Consider the following 22,876-nt stretch of genomic DNA (forward strand, 5'->3'; position numbering starts at 1 on the left):
AATATTCTTTAGGAATAACGTAATCTTCTTTTGAAATAATGTACACACAAAATGCTTTATTCAAAATGCTTTTGTTGATACCGCCGCGGTCTTCTATTTTTGAGAGGTAATCAAAAGCCAAACTCATGTCAAAGTCGGATTGGAAAATTAATAACCTGTCCCACTATTATTTATCATTCTGATTTACATATTCACTTTACACATAATATAAAGAAAGACCAGCCCAAAGCACTCATTTTGTGACCAAAAATCCGCACAGCAACCGGACAACGATCAGTCAAGATGAAGAAATGGATTATCGCAGTAATTGTCAATGTATTTTTGATATGTGTTGGAGCCGAAGATGGCATGTGCTGTAATAAGATGAAGTATTTGATTCAGAAAAAGAAACGTGCCTTTGCAATCGTTTGTGCTCCTGGCAACACTGCACTTCGTCGTTGCTGTAATAATATCAAGAAAGGGGTGATGTCTTTGGAAAATGCTTACCGCGAATTGTGCAAGAAGAAATCTGGTAAGAACAATATGGTTGTATGATTGTAGCGATATGGAACGTGAAATCACACCGTCCTGCAATCCTTAGATGGTTAACTTGTTCAATCAAATGAAAGTTATGCTCTAATGATACGATTTTTCAATTCTTGCATAAATATAAAAACAACATAAACTTAACGTTAATGTACATTAATATTAAGAACAATCATACCTAATCACTTACCCAGTTCTTTCCACTCGCTGTCCTTGACTATAATTGTCAAAGCACTGGGCTTGGAATTGGTATATAGCCAGTTTAGAAGGTGAAAGGGAATGTAAAGCAAAAATCAGTAATTTAATACAGCATTTCAGAACGTGTTTAATCTTTATTATCGACGAAACGAATAATTGAAAGATAGAACTTAGGAATTTTTGGGCAGCATGTCATCCATTAAATATAGAGTGAACTGGTTCTTTAAAAAAGATGCAGAGTAAGTTGAACATTCTTTGTTTCTATTTTAATTTAGCCTGTACAATTATTAATTTTTTTTACAGTGAAGACACAGGAACTTCATCGTAACGTGTTTCCACTAACCTGTAAAATCTAGTTCGTCCCAGTCGTTTCGAAAAACAACGAAACAACTCAGAACGACTCGAGTGACTCAATCGACTTAATGAGAACCAGGCTTAAGAACAACTTAAACGTTTTATATCTGACCATTCAAATTTGTAATATCAAATAAATTCGTACATATTTGCGCCATTAATTTGATTAACATTGTCACAATGTTAGTTTATTAATTTAGTCTTAGTTTTGCTTGATTATGATTAATGTTTTTTTACATAAATGTGTTTGAGAAAACTGCCGCATATGATTTTGCTGTACCAACATTTTTCTTCCCTTTACATCCGTATATTTTTATAATTTTACTATAGTTGCGATCAATCTACGATATAAAGAGTGCAGACAGTACAAAATGTTGAATGAGAGTAACAGAAATGTTAAATATCGGTCGGGTAGAAAATGTGACCGCAGTCTCACAAAAGGATGGTACAGATTTGGTGGTGGAGCTGGAACCGAAATGCCCAAATCCTGCGTTGCGAAAAATCGATGTGGAACTCATGCCTCTGGTTGGTTAAACGGAACTCATCCCACGATGGCTGAAGGAGAAGTGACGAGGAAAGTCTGCTATCATTGGAAAAACAGTTGCTGCCATTGGTCAAATGATATTGAGGTCATCAATTGTGGTCCGTATTTTGTTTACAAACTTAGCCGCCCACGGGTTTGCAGCCTGCGTTACTGTGGTACAAACTAGGACATCTCCACAATTTGATTTACGTAATTGATGTGTTGTAGTAATTGCTTTTTTCTTCTTCTCTCAACAATAAATTAAAGCTCAAATTTTTTGTGTTTTTTCTTTTTGTTTGAGATAAACATGAATTTTTTTATACTGATTGAAAATCATGCAAAGTTATTTTAAAGCCTATATACGAGGCAAACAAAATGCACACATCTTACTACTACTTTCGCACAGCTAAAGTTATTCGTTTTTCTTTCGTTAAGTGTTATAGAAAAAATGAAGATTTTTATCAGAGAGCAAAAGGCAATTTGATTTAAAATGAGGATGAACACAATTGTAGAGACGACTGATTTGTGTGCAGATTTGTAAGGAGTGATAGCCTTTGAATTGGATACAAAAATACAATATTTTATTTGGGCGCTAAAAAAAGGTAGTTCTACTCGAACTTTATGTGGGAAAATTTGGGGATAATGCGGTCAAAATGTGCTAGGAGAAACCATTTAGTGTGATGAGTTTTCTAGTTATTTATACTTTTGAATATAATAACTCTTATGACTGAAACTAAATAGTAAGGTAAAGATGCGGGTAGGAGTCAACAGATTAGTTAAGTTTGTGGAAAAGTGGGATAAAGTTGTGAAAGTTGGTGAAAAGACCGGCGAATGTAGGTTTACCATAGACAGTTGTAGTTGTTGCTAATCAAAAGGCAGATGTCAAGGTCTAAAAATGGAAATCTGCTATCGTTTTCCTTCTCTGCGGTGAGATATTATTGGGATGTTGATGGTTTACGTAATCAAAGCAGAAAGAGCTGAAATTCGATAGTTTGATTATTTTTTATTTAATTAGTTAATTTGATTAGATAATTTGATTATCTAATTTTTAGCTCTTTCTGCTTTGATTACGTAAACCATCAACATCCCAATAATATGTTTGTAAATGTAGATCGTCCAGGTTGGTATAGTCCTGAGAAGGAGTGTTTTTGTTGTTGTTGACTGACGTTTCGACAACCTTAGCGGAGTCATCTTCAGAGTCAAAAGACTCTAACTCTGAAGATGACTACCGCTAAGGTTGCCGAAAAATGACTCTGAAGATGACTACCGCTAAAGTTGTCGAAAAGTCAGTCAACAACAACAAAAACAGTCCTTCTCAGAACCATATCAACCTGGACGATCTACATTTACAAACATGTAACGATACTCCCGGGCTCAAACCATTTACCGAAGAGAAGGAAAACGATAGCAAACTTCCATACTTCAATTTTTAGAATTTAATACCAGAGAGCAATGTTCAATTAAGATAAGTGTAATATCAGAGAGACAATTGTGTATGAATAGAAGTAAGCACTTTCTAGTAACACAATTCCGGTAATTAGATTCCGGTAATAGAACGAGACATGTTGATGGTGTACAATTCAAATGGTTGCATCAATAGGATAGTTCATTATGTTCAATCGCTATACATCACTGTGTCTAACGACGGTGTTTTGATGACTTCAGAAGTACAAACCTTGAAAGACCTAAGACGTAAGATCCCAATTTTCTCTCTAATATGACTATCCAGAGGCAATGTTCCATATTTTCTTAGGTAATGTAAGACAGTATTTCCAAGGTTGTGTTCATGAGAACGTTGAAAACGAAACAGAGATAAACTGAGTAAGGCATAAAGTAAATCCTATAATCTTTACGATTCTGAATCGGCCGTATCCTGCATGCTTCATTGCAGACGTAATTTTTTGAGCTTGGGTGAATTTATTACGAAGATATTTCGATTTCAAAAACTTTGTTGTGATGTTGATTTGATTGTTTCATTAAACATGACTATAGTTCTTATTGAATACAAACTACTGGCGTAAGTATTTTTACATATTTATTGGATACAGCAAATGACATAACAAGCTCAACTTGCCAATCAGTCATCATCTTCTTCAAAAGTTTTAAAATAAATTGTCCACATCATCATAGGTTTCTTAGGCATCCATATAAAGTTGTGTGGTATTGGAGACTGGTTTTGGAATGAAGAAAAACACTGAGATCGGCAGCCTTTCTCTCTTTCTACCTTGTAGTACAGTTTGTCAACTGATACCTCCTAAATTTTTTGTTTCCGTCAATGACCCATACGAATTTCTCGATGCGAAACAAAGCACTGTCGCCCTACAAGGCCATAATTCCTCTATATCTCAGAATTGCTTTCAAAAATAAAATTTTTCCCGAAAGCCGCTCAAGACATGATCATTGCCTTAACCAGTGTCTGTTTTTTAATGAAAGATAGAGTGGGAAGTATGGTGTCAATTATTTTTCTGCTTCACTAGCCATTGCTTATGATTCGAGTTTAACCTATCAAAAGCTTGCATGTAATAGCTGTAAAGGCGATCCGACCACTAGTGTTTCTCACCAGAATAACGAACGCTAAAATATAGATACCTCAATGCAGCACTTGCCAATCATTTAGGCAAAAAATGAAGGCATATTCAATGACAACACCTTATTATGTAGTACATTAAATGAAAATCAATAGCACAAAACAAATGTCGATAAAATTTATTGAACGCTTATTATAACTCTTAAACAAGTATTTACAATATGGATGACGCAGCAATTCTGCCTTTGCATGTGAAATTTTTATGAGTGATAAATTGCAAGTCCTTTTTTTACAGTGAATGGTTTGAACGTGGGAGTATACTTAGATGTTTTTTAAATGTACATCGTCCAGGTTAGTAGAGTCTTGAGGAGGACTGTTAGTGTTAACGTTGACTGACGTTTCGACAACCTTAGCGCCGTAGTCATCTTCAGAATCAAGTGAGGAGTAAAAGTCAGGTTTGCCGTATTTCTTGTCTGGTTCATACGCCATCGTATTGTGCATGCAGAGGTAATTTGTACATGTCAATTGTGTATTCCGGATTAGTCTAGATATGAGTAATCCACTTCTTGATTGCACTTCTTCGAATTGAATGCACCTGCGACGTGTATGTTGTAAGATGCGTCAAACCTGGACATACAACAAAGACGGCAAACCTGACTTTTACTCCTCACTTGACTCTATACATGACTACCGATAAGGCTTTTGAAACTTCAGTCAACACCAACAGTCTTTCTCAGGACTCTACTAACCTGGACGATCTACATCTACGAACATCTAAGTCCCTTTCTGATGCTATATAATCGGCTAAGCCAGTTACTGAAAAGATATTATCTCAGGAACTGTCAGCTATTAAATAACGTTGGATAGCATGCTAATTATAGATGTTGAATGTGTGGAGTCTAATAAGCAGCTTCAGACTGTTAAAACACAGATCTTCCCCCAAGAAACTACATAGTGTCTTCGAAAATGGATACATTCTATTAGGTAAATCATTATCTCGAAAAAGCTAGATTCGTAAAAGCTAGATGAGTAATGTCAAGGTTACCTGAAATTATGTTAATGATGGGAAGGTGTAGAAAATAGAATGGATTTTTGTTTGTAGGGCACATAGTCGTTAGAGTGCGCGATGTAAAAGGAAGATAAAGAAAAAGTGCTTACGAAAACCTAAGTGTTCTTAAATATGGGCGTAAGAATATCGTTAGTTTTTTTTGTTTTTTTAAGGGGGGACATATCTATTAATTATACGTAATGTTAAGTTCTTTTGAAATCCAGTGTTTTCAAAGGCTTATAACATGCATACATGAAAATGACCCCAGTCGTCCTACGCTTGCATGTTCTCATATGCTGCAAATTAGCTAATCTTGGCTTGTTTTGGCAAGATTGCTATCGAGTGAGTAATGCAACATTGAGATTGTTTTGTGGTTGCACCTAAGATCTTTTTCAAAACAGTTTTCTGAGAATTTCTATTTGACACGTCACGGGTTTTATTAAAATGTCTAACGCAGTATGGGCACAAAGTGAGAACAAAATCATGTTTTTGAAAAAAACCTGTTATCTGTATATGTTTTTTGTATTTGCGGTAGTTTTCATTCTTTTTCATTATCATCATAGCTATTCGTAACTTTTCTCAATATTGTTTTTTTTTGTTGTTAATTTATTAAGAAAGTTGACAGCCAAAACCTAAGGATATGCTATAAAGTACATTTAGACGTTAACTTATTACTGGAATGTTTGACTTATTACTGGAATGTTTGCAATGATAAAGTCGACTTTGGATTGATCATATTTTTAGATTGCAACCCACCTCCATGTAATTATCAAACATTGTGGCTCGCTCACAAATGCTGGTGCACACAATAGTAGATATAGTGGGTTTTTTTTACCTAACCGCCAACATGGCGCCATGACATTACATTCAAACCACCTATTTTGCTAGGAACAGTTAAAGTGACACTGTGACGAAAAATTGAGTCAACATTTTATTACAATTTATAAAATGAAGAGTTGATTAAGCATACTCTCCAAATTTTAGCGGAAAATTCCATTATAATCCAGTTTTTTTTTGTATTCAAACCTGCTATTACTCGGCTGCCATTACTGAGCTCTCATTTAATAAATTTTGGCACTCTATTTTTCAAATTATTTCATTTCACTATTGTTCAGAAACACATATAGACTTCAAATTGTCTTTTGAGCCTTTTCTTAGCAAAAACGCTTACACAGACGAAGTTTATGATGCTTATACTGAACCTGCATGCTGCAGCTACTTGTTCTGAGCATATAAAATATTTGCGAGATTTAAGCATGCGATAGCATAAGCAAGAATTAAGAATTATCTTTGCGATTATCTGAAGAGAACCCAACCAATACTTGGTAATTTTGTCTCTATATAGAGTCATTTGTACGGTGTTATGTTGAGTATTCTGTATATTATTGTATAAATACTCGAGTGTTAACAAGCTTTATACGTGTATAAAATGTGGCAACTGGAACTTAGAATTTGTCCTGAAACATAGCGAGAGTATTTGTTATTTTGAAAGTTGTGACCTACAGAAAAAAATGATGGCACATAAAATGGATGGAGGTGCTTCATTTAGCACCCTGGTTTGAACCAGTATGTTAAAATACTTTGTTGCTGAAAACTGCTGGTTGAAATTTTGAAACAATTTTACTCTTATTGTCGCACGCTTAACTCTTGCTAATATTCCATATGCTCAGTACTAGTAGCTGCAGCCTGCAGGTTTGATGAAAATATATATTTTTAACTGCAAATACAAAATCTAAATTACAAGTAGCTACGTTTATTAACTTTAAATGTTAAGCATAGACCAAGCGGGGCTACTTCAAAATTTTAAAATTTTCCATTTACTTCTTTAGCAATAATCAACATTTCATTTTGCTGCGCCAAAGAGAGGCTTGTTTTTTTAAGTGCATCTCTCGAAACTCAAACTCACTGGGGTTTTAGCTAGCTATCAAAAAATAGGTACGCAATGCATACCAGTGGGTAGCCTATCAACTAAATAGGACTAAATGAAGTAGGTAAATGAACATAATTCAAATAAAATTGTATATTAGATATCATTTACACCAAACTCGTTTAATATTTAAAAATTAACTTTAGTTATAGGACTAAAATTAAGTGAGTGTTTCACCATTTCTGCATTTTTCGAACGCTTTAGCTTAGATTGCACGTCTAAAATGCATGTCCTCACAACAATCGCATCAAGGAAATAACGTCATTTAGATTTCTTGCGACTTTTAAAGGATTTTTTCACTTAAAGTCATTTTCTTACAGTTGTGTTTTAAAAACGTTTTCTGACGTGTCTTGGATGTAAGCCGTATTTGTTCGAACAAGTGCAGCGGTATCAATTTTTCTCACCACACGTACGGCGCTTATTGGAGGGCAGCGCTAGCTCGGGGGAGGCCTTATGACATGATTATTCAACATAATTATACAGGGAATTAATTGTGTTTTTAGCCATCGGGTCGTGTTTTTTTATTTTTGTTTTTTTCTAATCACGTCTTGAAAAGTGTATACATTTCCAAAGATTTTGTGTTTATTGCAAACAATGTTTGATAGTAAACGCTTTGCTCAATAACTGCAAATGATCGAAAGTATTTTGTATTTCCTGTTCATGGATTTCATAGTTTGACACGTATTTTATTTCACTAGATGTTAAATTGTAACGTAAATCCACACAAATAATATTTGTATTTCGCACAATATTCGAAAGCAAAATTAATTCATATGCTTAGTACAGTTTGTTTTTCTCCACGAGTGGACCTACTAATCGCCTAGTAATCGGATGATAACAATAAGGGCTCCCGATTACTTTGGCTTCAACTTTTGATTGGGCGTTGTATTGCAATGCGATATCTAGTTTTATAATTCATATCTATGATTCTTACCCGCATGTTTGTATGTGTCATTGTGCCTCAAATAAAAATTTTATCGGGTGGCTTGTGTTTTAGGTGTATTACTATTGTCTTGTTATAATTTCGATTTTATTTGTTTAGGTGTTTATCCTGAGTCATACCTAATCATTTTAAAATTTAATAAAATATACGCAGTTGATTTTCTTACCGAAGATTTTCATGTTGATATTATTCATGGATTCAGAGATAGTTTTTATCATATATGTTGCAACCATTATGACATCGAGATCGATGTATCTGAGGACATGATTTACTATATTGAACTTGGAGATATCAAAAGATCAAACCTGGATATGACTGATGTTGAAATTTTTGAAGAAAATGCTTGCGCTCATGATATGACAGTTGACTGGATCGGACGTCGTATATTCTTCGTTAAGTCGAATAACATCATCCAGCAAATTTCTTTAAACAGCAAAAATTCAAGCGTTATGAGATTCACACCTGGCTTAAAATTTGATATGATCACATTTGATCCAATCAAGGGGTAAGTACATATTGAAAATTTTTCCATCAAATTTCTAAAAGTAAACTTCAGAATCTATTTTGATGTAAAAAATATAATTTATTTTGAACGACTTGTCATATTCTTGACAATGTTACTGTGTTTATTTTCCTTTATGCTGTTTAAGATGTTGCAAATTGTAAATTGTTAGAGTTTTTCTATACAGCTTTTTGTATGTTAGATGTTCGAAGAGTTCACGTATATATAAAATGTGCATGAATGACTAGCTAAAGTCAACTGCACTGAACATATATTTAGTCATTTTCTTAAGATAGACCAATAACAAGCATACCAAGTGTTTGTTCTAAAAGTACAATGAGCAGGTTGCCATTGATTTTATGGGTCAGATGAAACTTTGAAAGGCTAACAAGATACAAAGCCTTATATACTTCCTAAGTTTGCAACAAGGAGCAATAGGCTCAATAATATTATGGGTAATAAATTAAAAATCCTCCCTTTGGAAAAATATCCTTAAAAGGTTCGTAGTTTATGAAGTATGTAGAAATATGTTATCTTTAGTCAAAATTACTATAAATTTGATGAAGAAATAAAAAGAAAAATAAATTTCAGCTTATTTCAAGCATAAAGATGTTTTTATACTTCAAGAAAACATGCCCAAAAATAGATGGGCTTTTCAGTTTTGAGTTAGCTTCGTTGATTTTTCATCTATCTCCAAGCATTTCAATGAGCTGACATCTATTGCTGGTTTTCAATTTTTTTTCCAATACAATTTGTTCTTCCTATGAGCTTTTCATGATAGGTAAAATTATAAGTAGGAAGTACTAGCGAATATGAAATATGCCATTGTATGCGATGTGCGACACTGAAATGAGTGTAGCAATAAGCTTGTGGCTTTGAGCTCTGTTTTGGTACCCCTATCAAAGTTCAGTTAACATTTATAAGTCCCCCCTTCCGGCCCTTCCACGTCTCAAAAACAGATGTCGGAAGCAAGAGAACACTCCTTTAGGTTAACAAGCGTCTTATTTTTGATATATTTAATCTATTGCTTGTCTCACAATCGTCCGAGTGCTCGAAACTTACATAAATTACAAATAATGTCTGCTTGGTTTCACAAAATATTAAAATAACAATAAACATATACTTGTATACATGAAATCCAAAATATTTGCAATGCTCCATTGCAATTTGTGAAGCCCTTGCGCGTCTCAAAATTATTTATATCTGGTACAGAACTTTTTGAAAATGCTATCTGAAAAATAGCAACAAAATGTCGTTGCTCCAATATTATCAATACATATACATGTGGTATATAGAAAGTATTTATATAATGTGCCCTCCCGGCTATCACCATATTTAAGGTGACTCCTGCGCTTGGGACACAGAACGTACGGTTACACATTGTATGGATTGTATTGTAGAGTTCCCACAGTGCTCAAACCTATAAACGTGAGCTTTGCATAGCTCATGGATCATTCAATGTACTCCGGTTTTCTTAGAAACACGTTTGAGACACACTGCATAGCAAGTATTGGAGAATTGGAAAACAACTGATTGCACCTTTTAAACAATCTACAGAAATAATAATATATAGTACCAAACTTACACTATACTTTCTAATTAATATTACTATTTCAGCGAGAACTTTTTTTTGTTTAAGGTATCTTTTCTCAGCAGAAGAAAAATATCATAAAATTTGGATTTGGAGTAGGATTTCAAATAATGATCACGTTTCATCGGTTTCTCTTGAGTCAAACGCATATGATCTTACTCTTGACATGGGTGAAGAGAAGTTATATTGGCGAGTTTCTGATGCCACTGTGTATTCAAGTGATTACCTCGCCAAAAATGTGGATGTTTTTGCAGTATCAGGAGCACGAATAAAAGTATTTGGAAATTTTGTATATGTCATAAATAGTGCAAAGAAAGGCATAGTAACGGCCTATAACACAACAGATAACTTGACTTATAACTTTTCCATTCCTGTGGCTGTGAGTGATGGTCATCATGGTATGGCTGTAGTACAAAGCACTAGTATAGTGTCAAATGGTAAGTGAAATATCAAATCATTAAACATATGATTCATCAAAACACAAAATAACAAATACTGCTCATAACTCAAACAAACTGACACATGCACTTACGTAAAGTTTAGTCTAGGTAATGATTTATAGAAAAGTCACATTAAAAAGTCATTGAAAAAGCTAAATTTTTATGATTGACATCCATACCATTATGCTCATATATATTTGAAAAAGCAAAAAAAAATCGTTTCGAAGAAATAAGTTTGTAATTCCTGCATTTATCTTTTACTTATGTACTTTAATTCTTGTAAACATTTACTGCCATTAGTTAAACTCTTATTATTAAATACCAATATTTAGTGACAAAACCCTTCAATTTTCCCGTATGTGGATCCAACACATACAACAACAAAGTTGATGAAACATTAGAATGCAATTGTATGAAAGGATATGAAGGAGAATGTAATTCATGTACAGGTAGATATATGGATTTTTTATAACAGTACTAAAAGCAGAGCATCTAGCTTGTTCTCTACAATCCAAATTACTTTGCATATGTTTTCATTTTTGAATGGACAAGTGTTTATTTTAGCTATTTTCATTTCTTGTCTTTGGTTTTATATAACTGTCTATCTTAAAAGTATTATCTTTTTAAAATAAGTGGCTTATTATTCACCAACTAAAAAACTTTACATGCTCTAAACATAAATATCATCCTCAATTAGACGTATAAAAATGCTACAATTTTGTTCTCAACTTCTTAACTTTGTTGCCGTGCTACTTTACCAGAAACTGTTGTTAGAAAACTGTCTGTAAACCAATACCAACAACTAGTAAGAAGCAGCTTTAAGCTTACTGTGTTTTACATTATTTCTAAATTTATCGACTCGAATTAAACAAAATACAAATCAGTGATTACTTTGAAAAACCGTATCTTTGTTCATTCAGTAACTGCTTTATGAATCTGTTATTGTTATTTAAATGACACATTTAAAATTACATTACTCCCACGTTTTTATGTTTGATTTTCTACCCTTAATTTAGAGATATGTAAGACAGACATGGTTCTTCTCCTTGATACATCACGCTCTATTGGCTACTACAACTTTGATAGGAAAATAAAACCGTTTTTAAAAAAGTTGGTTTGCAGTCCTAAGCTCAATGTCGGCCCTGACGGAACCCAAATTTCTATCGTTACATTCAGCGACAAATTTAATACGAAGATTCGTCTACATTTCTCTGCTAGGACAAAAACAGAGTACATAACATTTATAAACCATGTTTTACTATGGAATACTGTTTCTGGTGGTAGTTCGATGGCTGGAACTGGTGTACTCATTGTGGACAAACAGGTGAATTTCTCCTTTAAGATAGGAAAGCTTTAAAATGACACATCCCTTTGACTGATTACATTGCAAAATACATTTTATTTTACGAACAAGATATTCAAAGAGAGCAGTCCACAAAACAACCGACCAAACATCCCAGACGTTGTCTTGTTGATAACAGATGGTGAACCATTCGGAACGAGAGCACACCTGCAGAAGCATTATGCTTACCATTCTTCAAGGTGATGTGTTAAAGTTACTTTTTGATTTTTCTTTAAGTTTTCCATGATTACATTCTCTCGTTACAAATTTATCAAAAACCTTTATTTTCATCACAAAAAGATTTATAGCTCTCTTCCTTCATCTAACATTCACCAGATTTAATCTATTATATTTTAATCAATTCAATGATATCAGATCAATGAAAGACAAAGACATTCTTATTGTTGGTGTTGCTGTTGGCAGGCCATTTAAAGTGAAAACGATTAAGCCTATCATTACAAAAATATCAACTTCAGAAAAGACAACTTTTGACACAGAATTTGATTCTCTGAAAGAAATACTGAACAAAATTGTTGATGCCTTCTGTACTTCTTTTGTACCAAGTTTGTATCAATTTTAAAGTTTTGTTGTTGTTGAAGTCTTATCGTCAACAAATGAAGTCAAAAAATGACCTGTCGTGTTTTATAAAGCAAGAACGGAATTTATCTTATTTATAGCTGTTTTATGATGTCTTCTGGCTCACAATAAACGATTTTATATGCAAGTTTACTATTTAGCATTGTGATATAAGTAAATATTCCCTTACGTGATGTTGATTTTAGTACTTTCCTACAAAAAGGTCACTGTAGCTGTTCGTCTTTTCAATCTTCAACTTTTTACATCAAATCATCAAAAAGAGCGATGACTGTGAGTTGGCTGTATCAGTTCGATGTAGAACGAACAGAATTCCTCAATATACGACAACGATTAAACCAAATATCACCTCCCCACACGATTTTACTGTTGGGAATCATAGTATTGAATATATTTTCACATTCAGAGAAGGATTTTATCTTAAATGTTACATAGATATTAAAGTTGAAAGTAAGTATTGACGAAAAGTCTTTTGTAAGCTTTGAATATCCCAATGGAAACTTTATCATTTCTCTGTAACGTGTTTCATTACCACGAAAACGGACATATATGTCGTCTTAGTTTGTATTTTAAAGACCACTCTTTTCTGTTGTTCATTCATCAATACCTTCACTGACACACATTACCTTACTTAGTGTAATTATATTTTAGGAATATATAATAGGACTTATAATAATAATATTTTAAATGAAGATATGATCTTCGCACTTTTGCTGGACAATTTAAGCAATCGTCTCAGGACCTGAAAAAATCAGGTGACTCAACGGGATTCGAACCCATGACCTCTGCGGTGCCGGTGCAGTGCTCTGACCAACTGAGCTATGAAGTCACACAGTGGTGAGCTGGTCAATATTGTTGGGCTCATGTTTTCTCGTGAAAGGAATGTCGTATGAATGTTTTATGCAGTGCGGTGTTTGAAATTAAATGAAGATATGATCTTCGCACTTTTGCTGGACAATTTAAGCAATCGTCTCAGGACCTGAAAAAATCATATCTGCGGTGCCGGTGCAGGTGCCGGTGCAGTGCTCAGTTGGTCAGAGCACTGCACCGGCACCGCAGAGGTCATGGGTTCGAATCCCGTTGAGTCACCTGATTTTTTCAGGTCCTGAGACGATTGCTTAAATTGTCCAGCAAAAGTGCGAAGATCATATCTTCATTTAATTTCAAACACCGCACTGCATAAAACATTCATACGACATTCCTTTCACGAGAAAACATGAGCCCAACAATATTGACCAGCTCACCACTGTGTGACTTCATAGCTCAGTTGGTCAGAGCACTGCACCGGCACCGCAGAGGTCATGGGTTCGAATCCCGTTGAGTCACCTGATTTTTTCAGGTCCTGAGACGATTGCTTAAATTGTCCAGCAAAAGTGCGAAGATCATATCTTCATTTAATTTCAAACACCGCACTGCATAAAACATTCATAATAATATTTTAGGAATTATAAATACTGTTCTCTTTTTCTCTTATTCATTTATCTTTACTGACAATTGCACAAGTTATCTTAGTTTTTGTTTTTGATTTTGTTCAAATAGTTTTTGTTCTCTTTTCTTCGTTTACCACCATCTATACTCACACACATCATTTAATGAATATTTTAGTGTGTGTAAAGACTGTTCTCGTCTTCTATAATTCATTCATCACTGCCCGCTTGAACATGTGTTTTATTAGTTATATTTTGGGTAAGATAAAAACATTTCTTGTTCTTTCTCACAGCATGTGAATACAAAGTACAGCACCAATAACAAAGAAAATTAGGAGGAAAAACCGCTGTATATGTTAAATAGAACGAACCAAAACCAAAGTGCCAACATACACTGATTAGTCTGTCACCATCAGGAGCAATTTTAGGCAAAGGAAATTTTGGAATTGGGAAATATGTCATTACTTATGATTACGCCATCAGAGAAAACGGGAAAAGCTTTGTTTTTAGCTGTCGATTAACGATCAAGGTCCGAGGATAAATTGAACAATATTTTTCTTTCTTTTTTTTTTCATTTGAATTACATGTATCCATGAATCACATTAAGAAGATTTATTGATTTATTTCTAAGTATGAGTATGTACTATGTAGTGTATAAATATATTTTGTAGTATGTGTATGTACTTTGTAGAATATATTAAGGTCATTACACTACCCTGCTTGTTGTTATCGTTTGAAATACACACGTTCTGAAAGAAACAAAACAAAATAGGTTGTAAGAAAACTTATAAAATATTCAACTTTTGCTGTGTATAAGATCTATAGCATATAGTTTAGCTTTATTCAGTAAATACATGGGGAATTATTTAAAGAATTTTTGTACATTTCAGAGGTGGGAGGAAATGCACTTGTTACGTTTCTTACAAAGTTTAATCACCCGTGTTTCGTTGCGTGTTCTAAATCGTCTAAAGCGCGCGATACTTCTCAAATTGAGAACATCACATGTATATGAGATAGGAAATCTTTTAAGCGTTCTCATTGACGCCATATCTGATTTATATGTATATATGTCATTAAGCTATATAATAACTGCAGCGGCTTGGTGGACTGGGTCAATAATGCTAAAAACATGGATGACAATTAATCTTTTTCCGCTGAAATGATCGCTTTGCAAAGAAAAAAATATTCTCGATCTCCCCCTGGTGTCTATAGTCTATTATATAGAATTTTTTAAAAACGAACACGATATCTTTTTACGTATTTTTTTCATAATGCCAAACCTTCAATAGCTCAATTGTTAGATATCGTAATGTCCACAAAAAGGAGCATGTCGCTTTCATTGGTGAGATATTTGCTTGTAAAAATGTTTTCTTACTATTTCACATGCAAAATACAAGTAAGAGCTAAATTATAATCACAGTCACAGTCACCAAATGCTGAAGTTTTGCATCTTTGTATCTTCTGTCGACATATAATTTGCTTGTAAAGGAAGCTAATATGTTCACAGGCATGTTTTCATCGTTAAAATGTTGGTGTTTAGTAGTATTAATTCCCATCTCAACAACTTTGAGGTATTCAAATGGAACAAGCGGGAACATGGATACATATGGCACAGCAGAAAGTATCACCTTACTCTCATTCGGTTGGACCAAGATTTTGTGGCCAACCATAATGTAAATTGTTTTAGAGACAAAAAGCATGATGGGAAGATTTGTATTTTGACTTTTGGATTTTCATAGCTTTCAAGTGTTCTTAAATATGGGCTTAAACATATCGTTTCTTTTTTCTTTTTTTTTTGGGGTGGGGAGTTGTTCATCTATTCATCAACAGCATGTTCAGTTCTTTTGAAATCCAGTGTTTTCTAAGGCTAATAACATGCATACATGAATTTGAACCCCTCTCTCCCCCAATTATCAGTTTTCCTACGCCTGCATGCTCTCATATTCTGCAAAGTAATCGTGGCTTGTTATGGCAAGTTTGCTATCGAGTGAGTTTTACAACACTGATGTATCTTTGTAGTCACACTCAGTATCTTTTTCAAAACAGTTTTCATAGAATTTCTATTTGACGCGTCACTAGTTTTATCAAAATGTCCAACGCACTATGGGCAAAGTGAGCACAAAATTATGTTTTAAGAAAACAGTTATACATAGAACCAGTTTTTGTATTTGCTGTAGTTTTTACTCTTTTTCATTATCATTATAGCTATTTGTGGCTTTTGTCAATATTGTTTAATTTCTAGAATTAATTTATTGAGAAAATTGGCAGCCAAAACCAGCAAATAACCTATAAGTATATTTAGTCATTAACTCATTACTGGAATGTTTGCTATGATAATGTGATCAAAGTGGATTTAGGATTGATCTTATTCTTGGATTGCAGTCAGCCTCCACGTAATTATAGAACATTTTCTCTCGCTCATGAGGTTGGTGCACACAATAGTTGATAAAGTATTCTTTTTTGTTTGACCACAAACATGGCGCCATGACATAACATACAAAGAACCTATTGTGTTATGAACAGTTAGTTCAAGATGGCTGTGACAGCGATGATTAAATTTTATTTCAAGCAAGGAAACAGCGAAACTTACATTAACTATTGTTTCTTTTTTTGACAACATTCGTATATTTGTGACAAACTTCTTTTTGAAATATATTGCATTAATTCATCTTTACAATATTTGTTATAGACTGAGCGCACTTTACAGGAGGATGATATTGAAATGTACATAAAGATAACACAATGTTTATTGATATGTATCCACTTTAACAGTGTCATGCGAATTTATGTGGTCATTGTACTTGGTTTTACTTTACTTTGCTCCACCACTTCATGCACCACTTTGTACAGGGTAACAGGGAGTGTGGTCGATGTGATTGCTTCGCCTTTACTATAATATACATTATACTCTAGGTGCTGAAATAAGGTGTTATAGGATATAACGACCATGAAAGAAATTATGAGATCGGAAAAAATAAATTGAAAACACTGTTTGTATGAAACATTACTTATGAAACCACTCTACACCATATTAAAATCGGTCTTCTAAAAATCAAATTTGATGTTTATTAGATTAGCAACTAGTAAATTTATGCATGCATGGTTTATGCAGTTTTAAAAACCTGCACAAAGTCGTTATTTTCTCCTTTCACGCGTGCTCAAATAGTTGATTCTATATATTGAGTTTAAAGATAACCGTTCAAATAGAAACAAGTGACATGATTAATTTGAAAAATCTGACTGTGTCAGCTGATACGATCGACACAGTCTGGATCCGCCAGTTAAGTTGATAGAACCAAAACAATTTCCCCACTTTTAATAATTTACAAAATTGTTATTTTGTAGCAAAACTTCATAATTGTGTTTTAGTTAAAGATATACATCAAATTTACGCCAATGGCTTATACAGTAGTCATAGCCTTATCAAACACAAAAACCGTATCAGTTCAATGCTTGAATTCGTGATGCGTCTATGGTAAAATTAATGATGCCACGTTTATTGTTTTTGAGCTAAAACGGATTTTTGTCTTTAAAATTAGATCTCTACTCGTCAAAAACAAAATGAAATGTTTAAAAAGCATACACTTGTCTGCAAGTATTGGCGGAGTAAGTCGTCACAAACACCTTGAAGTCCTGCAAGATCTGCACGAATTTTTGCAATTTTGAAAGTCGTGTGTGTGATAGAATACAAGTCCTTTTTAGATGCTTTAAAATCAGCTAAGTCAGTTAATGAAACGAGATTACGATTCCAACTTTAAGCTATTAGCGAAGGTTTGAATATTATAGATGCTGAATCAGTGATGTCTACTTAGCATCTCAATTGCAGGTTGTTTGGTAAAACACAAATCTTCTCCAATGGTGTTATCGGTGTAATGAAAAACGAAGTACCTTTTATGACTTAAAACACTATCTCAAACAAAAAAATTAATAACAGATGAGTTATGATAAGTTTACCTATAATTACGTTAAAGAGAGGGGGAGGAGAGAAAAAAAGATAGGGCTTTTGTTAGCAGAGTACATGGCTGTTATGGAGCGAGAATGCGAGTGTATAGAAGGAAGACAAAGAATAAATAATAATGAAACTTTCAATATTCTCATATGCAGCAAAGAAATCTTGGCACGTTTTAGAAAGTTTGCGTTCGAGTGAATAGCACATTTGTTGGATTGCTTTCGAAACAGCTTGCTACTGCATTTCTATTTAACACGTCAGGAGTTTCGTCAATATATCCAACGCATGCACTATGGGCAAAGTGAACACAAAATTAATGGTTTTGAAAAAATCTTTTATATGTGTATTTTTTGCATTTGCAGCATTTTTCACGCTTCATTATCAGAAAAGCCATTTGTTGCATTTGAATAAGAGCATCATGTCAATATTGTTTATTTTCTTCAGGTTATTTACTGAGAGTGTCAGCAACAAAAATCAGGAATAAAGTATAAAGTAGCTGAAATTAGCAATTATATGTTATCACTGGAATCTTCGCAATGATAAGTTGAGTTCGGATTGATCATATTACGCTAGAAACAATTAAACTAAACGTAAAGATCGCTTGTACAGCTGTGATTGATGTTTTTAAACAAGCAAAATGCCGAAATGTACTCTAAACATTGCTTCGCATTTATGCAACATGTATTTTTGTCAAACTTTGTTTAGAAATATATTGCATAGATTTGTCTCGTGTTCATGATGTAGACATGCTTGTGTTTGTTTTATTTGCCAAGAAATGGACATTGAGCTTATGTTTTGCAACAATGTTTACAATATTTACCATTATGTAAAACGGTAAGTATTTAAGCAATTTTACTGGTCGAAAGCTATATGGTCAATATAAGTACAGACGCACGAAATTGATGTCACAAAAAATTTCTTGTTATTGAATTGTTATTCAAGTGAACGGCGAAATAATTTGAATATTTTCCTCAATTTATCCCTGAATAGGCAAATGAAGACATTTAAAGAGACCCAGATAAAGCGGTTGACGTATTTGAGCAAAAATAGTTCTTCATCACAAAAGAAGTCAAACCCGTGTTACTTACAACTGAACAGACAACAGTTAAATGTAACATATGAAATATAATATAGTTATTATATTAGATATGATGTAATCTATATTTGTTAAATACAAAGAGCGCAATGTATCACACTGCACACGTCGATCAGTACCACGTCTTACAAGAACAAACATTCTTAAGTTTTAAACTCCAGTTTTACAATATTCGTGCTGTTTTAAATATACAAAAAGATATCAATGTTTTATGATTCCCTATGCACATTAAAATTATCATATGCATTTATCTAAATCTCTCCAAAACTATTGGTTGAATTTAACATTCCTGCAACATTTTACAGTGATTGGACAATTGACTACGTGGCGGATGTGCATGGTTGCTCTTCTTTTTGCATCAAAACTATCATAGTTCAGATAGTTGATTGAACTTACCATCCATGTGCTCATTGATTCTATATTTTGAGTTGAATGATAACTGCTAAAATAGAAACATGCAACATTAAATTGAGTACATTAATTAACGAGAAAATTCTATATCGGCTAGTACGATTAACATGGTCCAAATTGACCATTGAAGCTGATTGCACCGAAAAAAGTGCGCCACTTTCGCTCAATTACTTGATTTAACTTATTCACAGAATTGCTAATTATTAACACAACTTCATCACTGACCTTTACTTTAGGATTTACATTCACTTTACGCCCATGGCTTACAGTAGTCATATAGCTTTATCAAACATGAAAACCGTATCAGTTGGTGGCGAATACAATTTAGATTCGCAATGAGTCTATTGTAAACCAGTGATACTATGTTTCTTGTTTTTTTGAGCTGAAACGGATGTTCCTTTAAAAAATGAGAACGCTACACGTATAAAACATTGTGAAATGTTTAACCAGCATACACTCGTCTGCAAACATTGGAGGAGTAGCTAAGTCAGCTCAATTATCGTGAAGACCTGTAGAAATTTTTATTGTTAAAAGGAGAAAGGTACCATGTTTATTCAAGACTTTTTCTTGTCTTTCATGATAATAGTTAAATTCCAATTTCCAGATACGAATGTCTTAAATTTTTTTTATATTATGTCACGAGTTTTCCATACACCACACATCTTTATTTTCACACTTATGTATAAAAAGACTCCATCATGATTTACTCTTTCCACAGTGTCTGTTGGTTGTTGACTTATGCTTGCCTGCTATAATCTCAATTCGTAAATTTTTTGGAACAAAATTTCTTCCACATATTGCAGTTACATGGCAGAGTCGGCAGATTTGAGTGAAATGCTATTTTGATATTTAAATACTACCATATTGGTATTACTAACAAAATGTGTATCAATTACTTTTTTAGGATGAATTTCACACTAGTGGACATAAGAGTATAATATATTCAATATTGGGTGGTCTTTTGTTAAAATTAGGTTAAAATTCAATAGCAAATAAAGACGCTAATTAATAATTTTTTAGGATTAAAAGCTAAGTCACTTTTAAATATATGACATGTGAATTCCAGAGCAAAGCATATTCAATTATATAATAACCAGAAGAATTTGAGCAATTTCATTGGTCGAGAGCTATGATCTATATGAGGACATACGCACGGAATTGACGTCACAAGAAAATTTTATGTTTATTAAAACAAACAAATGGCGGATATATTTGAAAATTTATCGCAATATCTCCCTGAATGGGAAAATAAAGATATTCACAAAGACCTAGTTGAGGCAGTTAACGTATTTGAGCAAAAAGAAGAGAACAAACCCGGTTTTCAAACATTAATTTGTACTTCGTCTTTGATAACAAAATTTCAACAAAATTGATCCGCCATTGCTTGTTTATTTTGTTAGCCAATCACATTTTATTACGTGTTTAAGCTAGCCACTAGCATTTCTTCAATCCTATAGATCACGTAAGCGTGATATTTGCAAAATCAAGACTTTTTAATGTTCTAAGTGTTGGAAGACCAGGAAAACAAACTGTTTGACCGTTTAATTTGGGAATTTTTTTGCGTTTTATAACAAATGACTTCATTCCTCGTTTTTGTACTTTTTGCGTTTTGGTCACAAATGACGTCACACCCGTGTATCTATAACTGTATAAACAACGGTTAAATGTTATCTGTTTGTTAATTATTTGATTAGGATCTCTCTCATAGAACATTTCAACAAGCTACAAGCTACATGCTTCCTCCGTACTTGGACAAAATTAAATGACGTAAATTCAATCAATCAAATTCGAACTACGTGCATGAAACTTGTTGACATGCTGTGAATCGATGTTGGAGGTCTGTTATAATAAAGTGTAAATCTTAAAAAATACTTTATCATAGAAAATTTTAACAGCGGATAAAGAGTTATTAAGGACCCATTCATTATAGCTGTTGTTTTATAATCAAAACACTTTCATAGCAAAATTATCACTCCGGGTACCCGTAGGGTATACAGAGTTTTAAATTCACCTTTGTTATTTTGTTTTTTTGTCAGTGTCGAGAATTGGCCACTGTAGCCCACTCCTCGTGCATAATAGTAGCTGAAACGCGCGTGATTGGTTGATGATTTCGTCATTATTTTTGACAACCAATCATGTCGCAAATTTGGAAGCAACCGATTAGTGGAAAGTAGGCTTAGTAAATATCTGCATTTGCTATTCTGCGTTTGCCGTATTAAAAAGTGTGAGTTATCGAAGTTTTGGCAATATTTCACTAAAATTTTTCAAAGTTTACGATTATGTTTCATCAAAATGATTACTGATTCTGTTAACATGGTATTTACAGTATATTAGCAAAATAACTTTCATTTTTATGTGTAGGTTATAATATTGTTTGGTCTGCATGTTTGTAAATTTAGATCGTCCAGGTTTGTATAGTCCTGAGAAGGACTGTTTTTGTTGTTGTTGACTGACGTTTCGACAACCTTAGCGGTAGTCATGACCATTTACTTTATTGTTTGGTCTGTGTATTTCAGATTAGATTTTAGTGGCTACTTTGAAAGTGTTAGGTACCTTGCCATGTATCAGAGTTTTTTGTGGTTTAATTATTCTTTGCCAATGGGTAGAATTGCTAAATGTAATGGTCCTAATTATCATTTATACAATATGATAATAACATATTCCTGAAGAATGCATTCATTTTTCCATATATATGTATGATAATATAATAATAATTTTATTGTTTTTTGTAAAATTTAGTATAGGATGATACACAAGTCACTCCATACTTACTCCAACTTGTGTTTCACCCTATACTATATTTCATACTTTATTGGCACTCCTTCAGCATCAACCAGTTTATCTATATGATGTTGTTTTCACTAGCTACAACTCTCACGACAAAAAAATTCTTCTAATATTATCATTTAGTATACATATGTACATTTTGAATTATTATGATTGGTAATAACAGCTTGTGGATGATTTTCTTCAGCAACCCCTGATTAGTGATAAGCCGAAAGAAAATAAATTTAATAGCTTCTCATGCATATTTACTAATGTATTTTCTACTATGTATATGAAGTTTTATATCAGAGTTTCCATGACCGAATTCCTTGTGTTAAGGTTCACACTGCTTTTTCAGAATCATATATGTTTCTTGTTAATTATTTCTTGAATACCTCTTTTAGGAGTTTTCTAGTTTTCTTTTATTGTGATAACTTTTATGTTAGAACCATGCCTTAAATTGTCTATCTTGCTTCTTATTTAGAAACTTGATTTCATTGTTTAGACAAACACAAAATATTTACATAGTACATGTAAAAAATCAGGCATTCATTGGAAAACATAGTAAACATTTTTATTGATAATCCATTAGCCACCCTTTCTCTAGATTGAATATTATGTTTTTTAAATTCTGTTATACTTATACTATTATTATGAGATATTTTTGTTAATGAGCCCCATTTAAATCAGTTTACCATTGCTTTTACTTTATG

The 22,876-nt window shown here is 33.2% G+C and overlaps 1 protein-coding gene across 1 annotated transcript; it reads left to right on the forward strand.

Moving 5' to 3' along the window:
- The first annotated feature begins 140 nt into the window (after positions 1 to 140).
- Positions 141 to 1,873, forward strand: LOC124454167 (pancreatic secretory granule membrane major glycoprotein GP2-like). Its single transcript, XM_047004977.1, has 2 exons — positions 141 to 511; positions 1,408 to 1,873. The coding sequence occupies exons 1-2, from the start codon at positions 283 to 285 to the stop codon at positions 1,785 to 1,787; spliced, it is 609 nt and encodes a 202-aa protein (XP_046860933.1). The 5' UTR covers positions 141 to 282; the 3' UTR covers positions 1,788 to 1,873.
- The last annotated feature ends 21,003 nt before the right edge of the window (positions 1,874 to 22,876 follow it).

The sequence above is a fragment of the Xenia sp. Carnegie-2017 genome, unplaced genomic scaffold (genome assembly GCF_021976095.1).
Source record: "Xenia sp. Carnegie-2017 unplaced genomic scaffold, XeniaSp_v1 HiC_scaffold_13, whole genome shotgun sequence".
Taxonomy (NCBI): domain Eukaryota; kingdom Metazoa; phylum Cnidaria; class Anthozoa; order Malacalcyonacea; family Xeniidae; genus Xenia; species Xenia sp. Carnegie-2017.

Bases quoted from the DNA above. Each gene is read 5' to 3' on its own strand.
- LOC124454167 (XM_047004977.1), top strand. From the start codon at position 283: ATGAAGAAATGGATTATCGCAGTAATTGTCAATGTATTTTTGATATGT. The intron at 512-1,407 runs GTAAGAACAATA...ATTTTACTATAG, and splicing joins ATTGTGCAAGAAGAAATCTG to TTGCGATCAATCTACGATAT.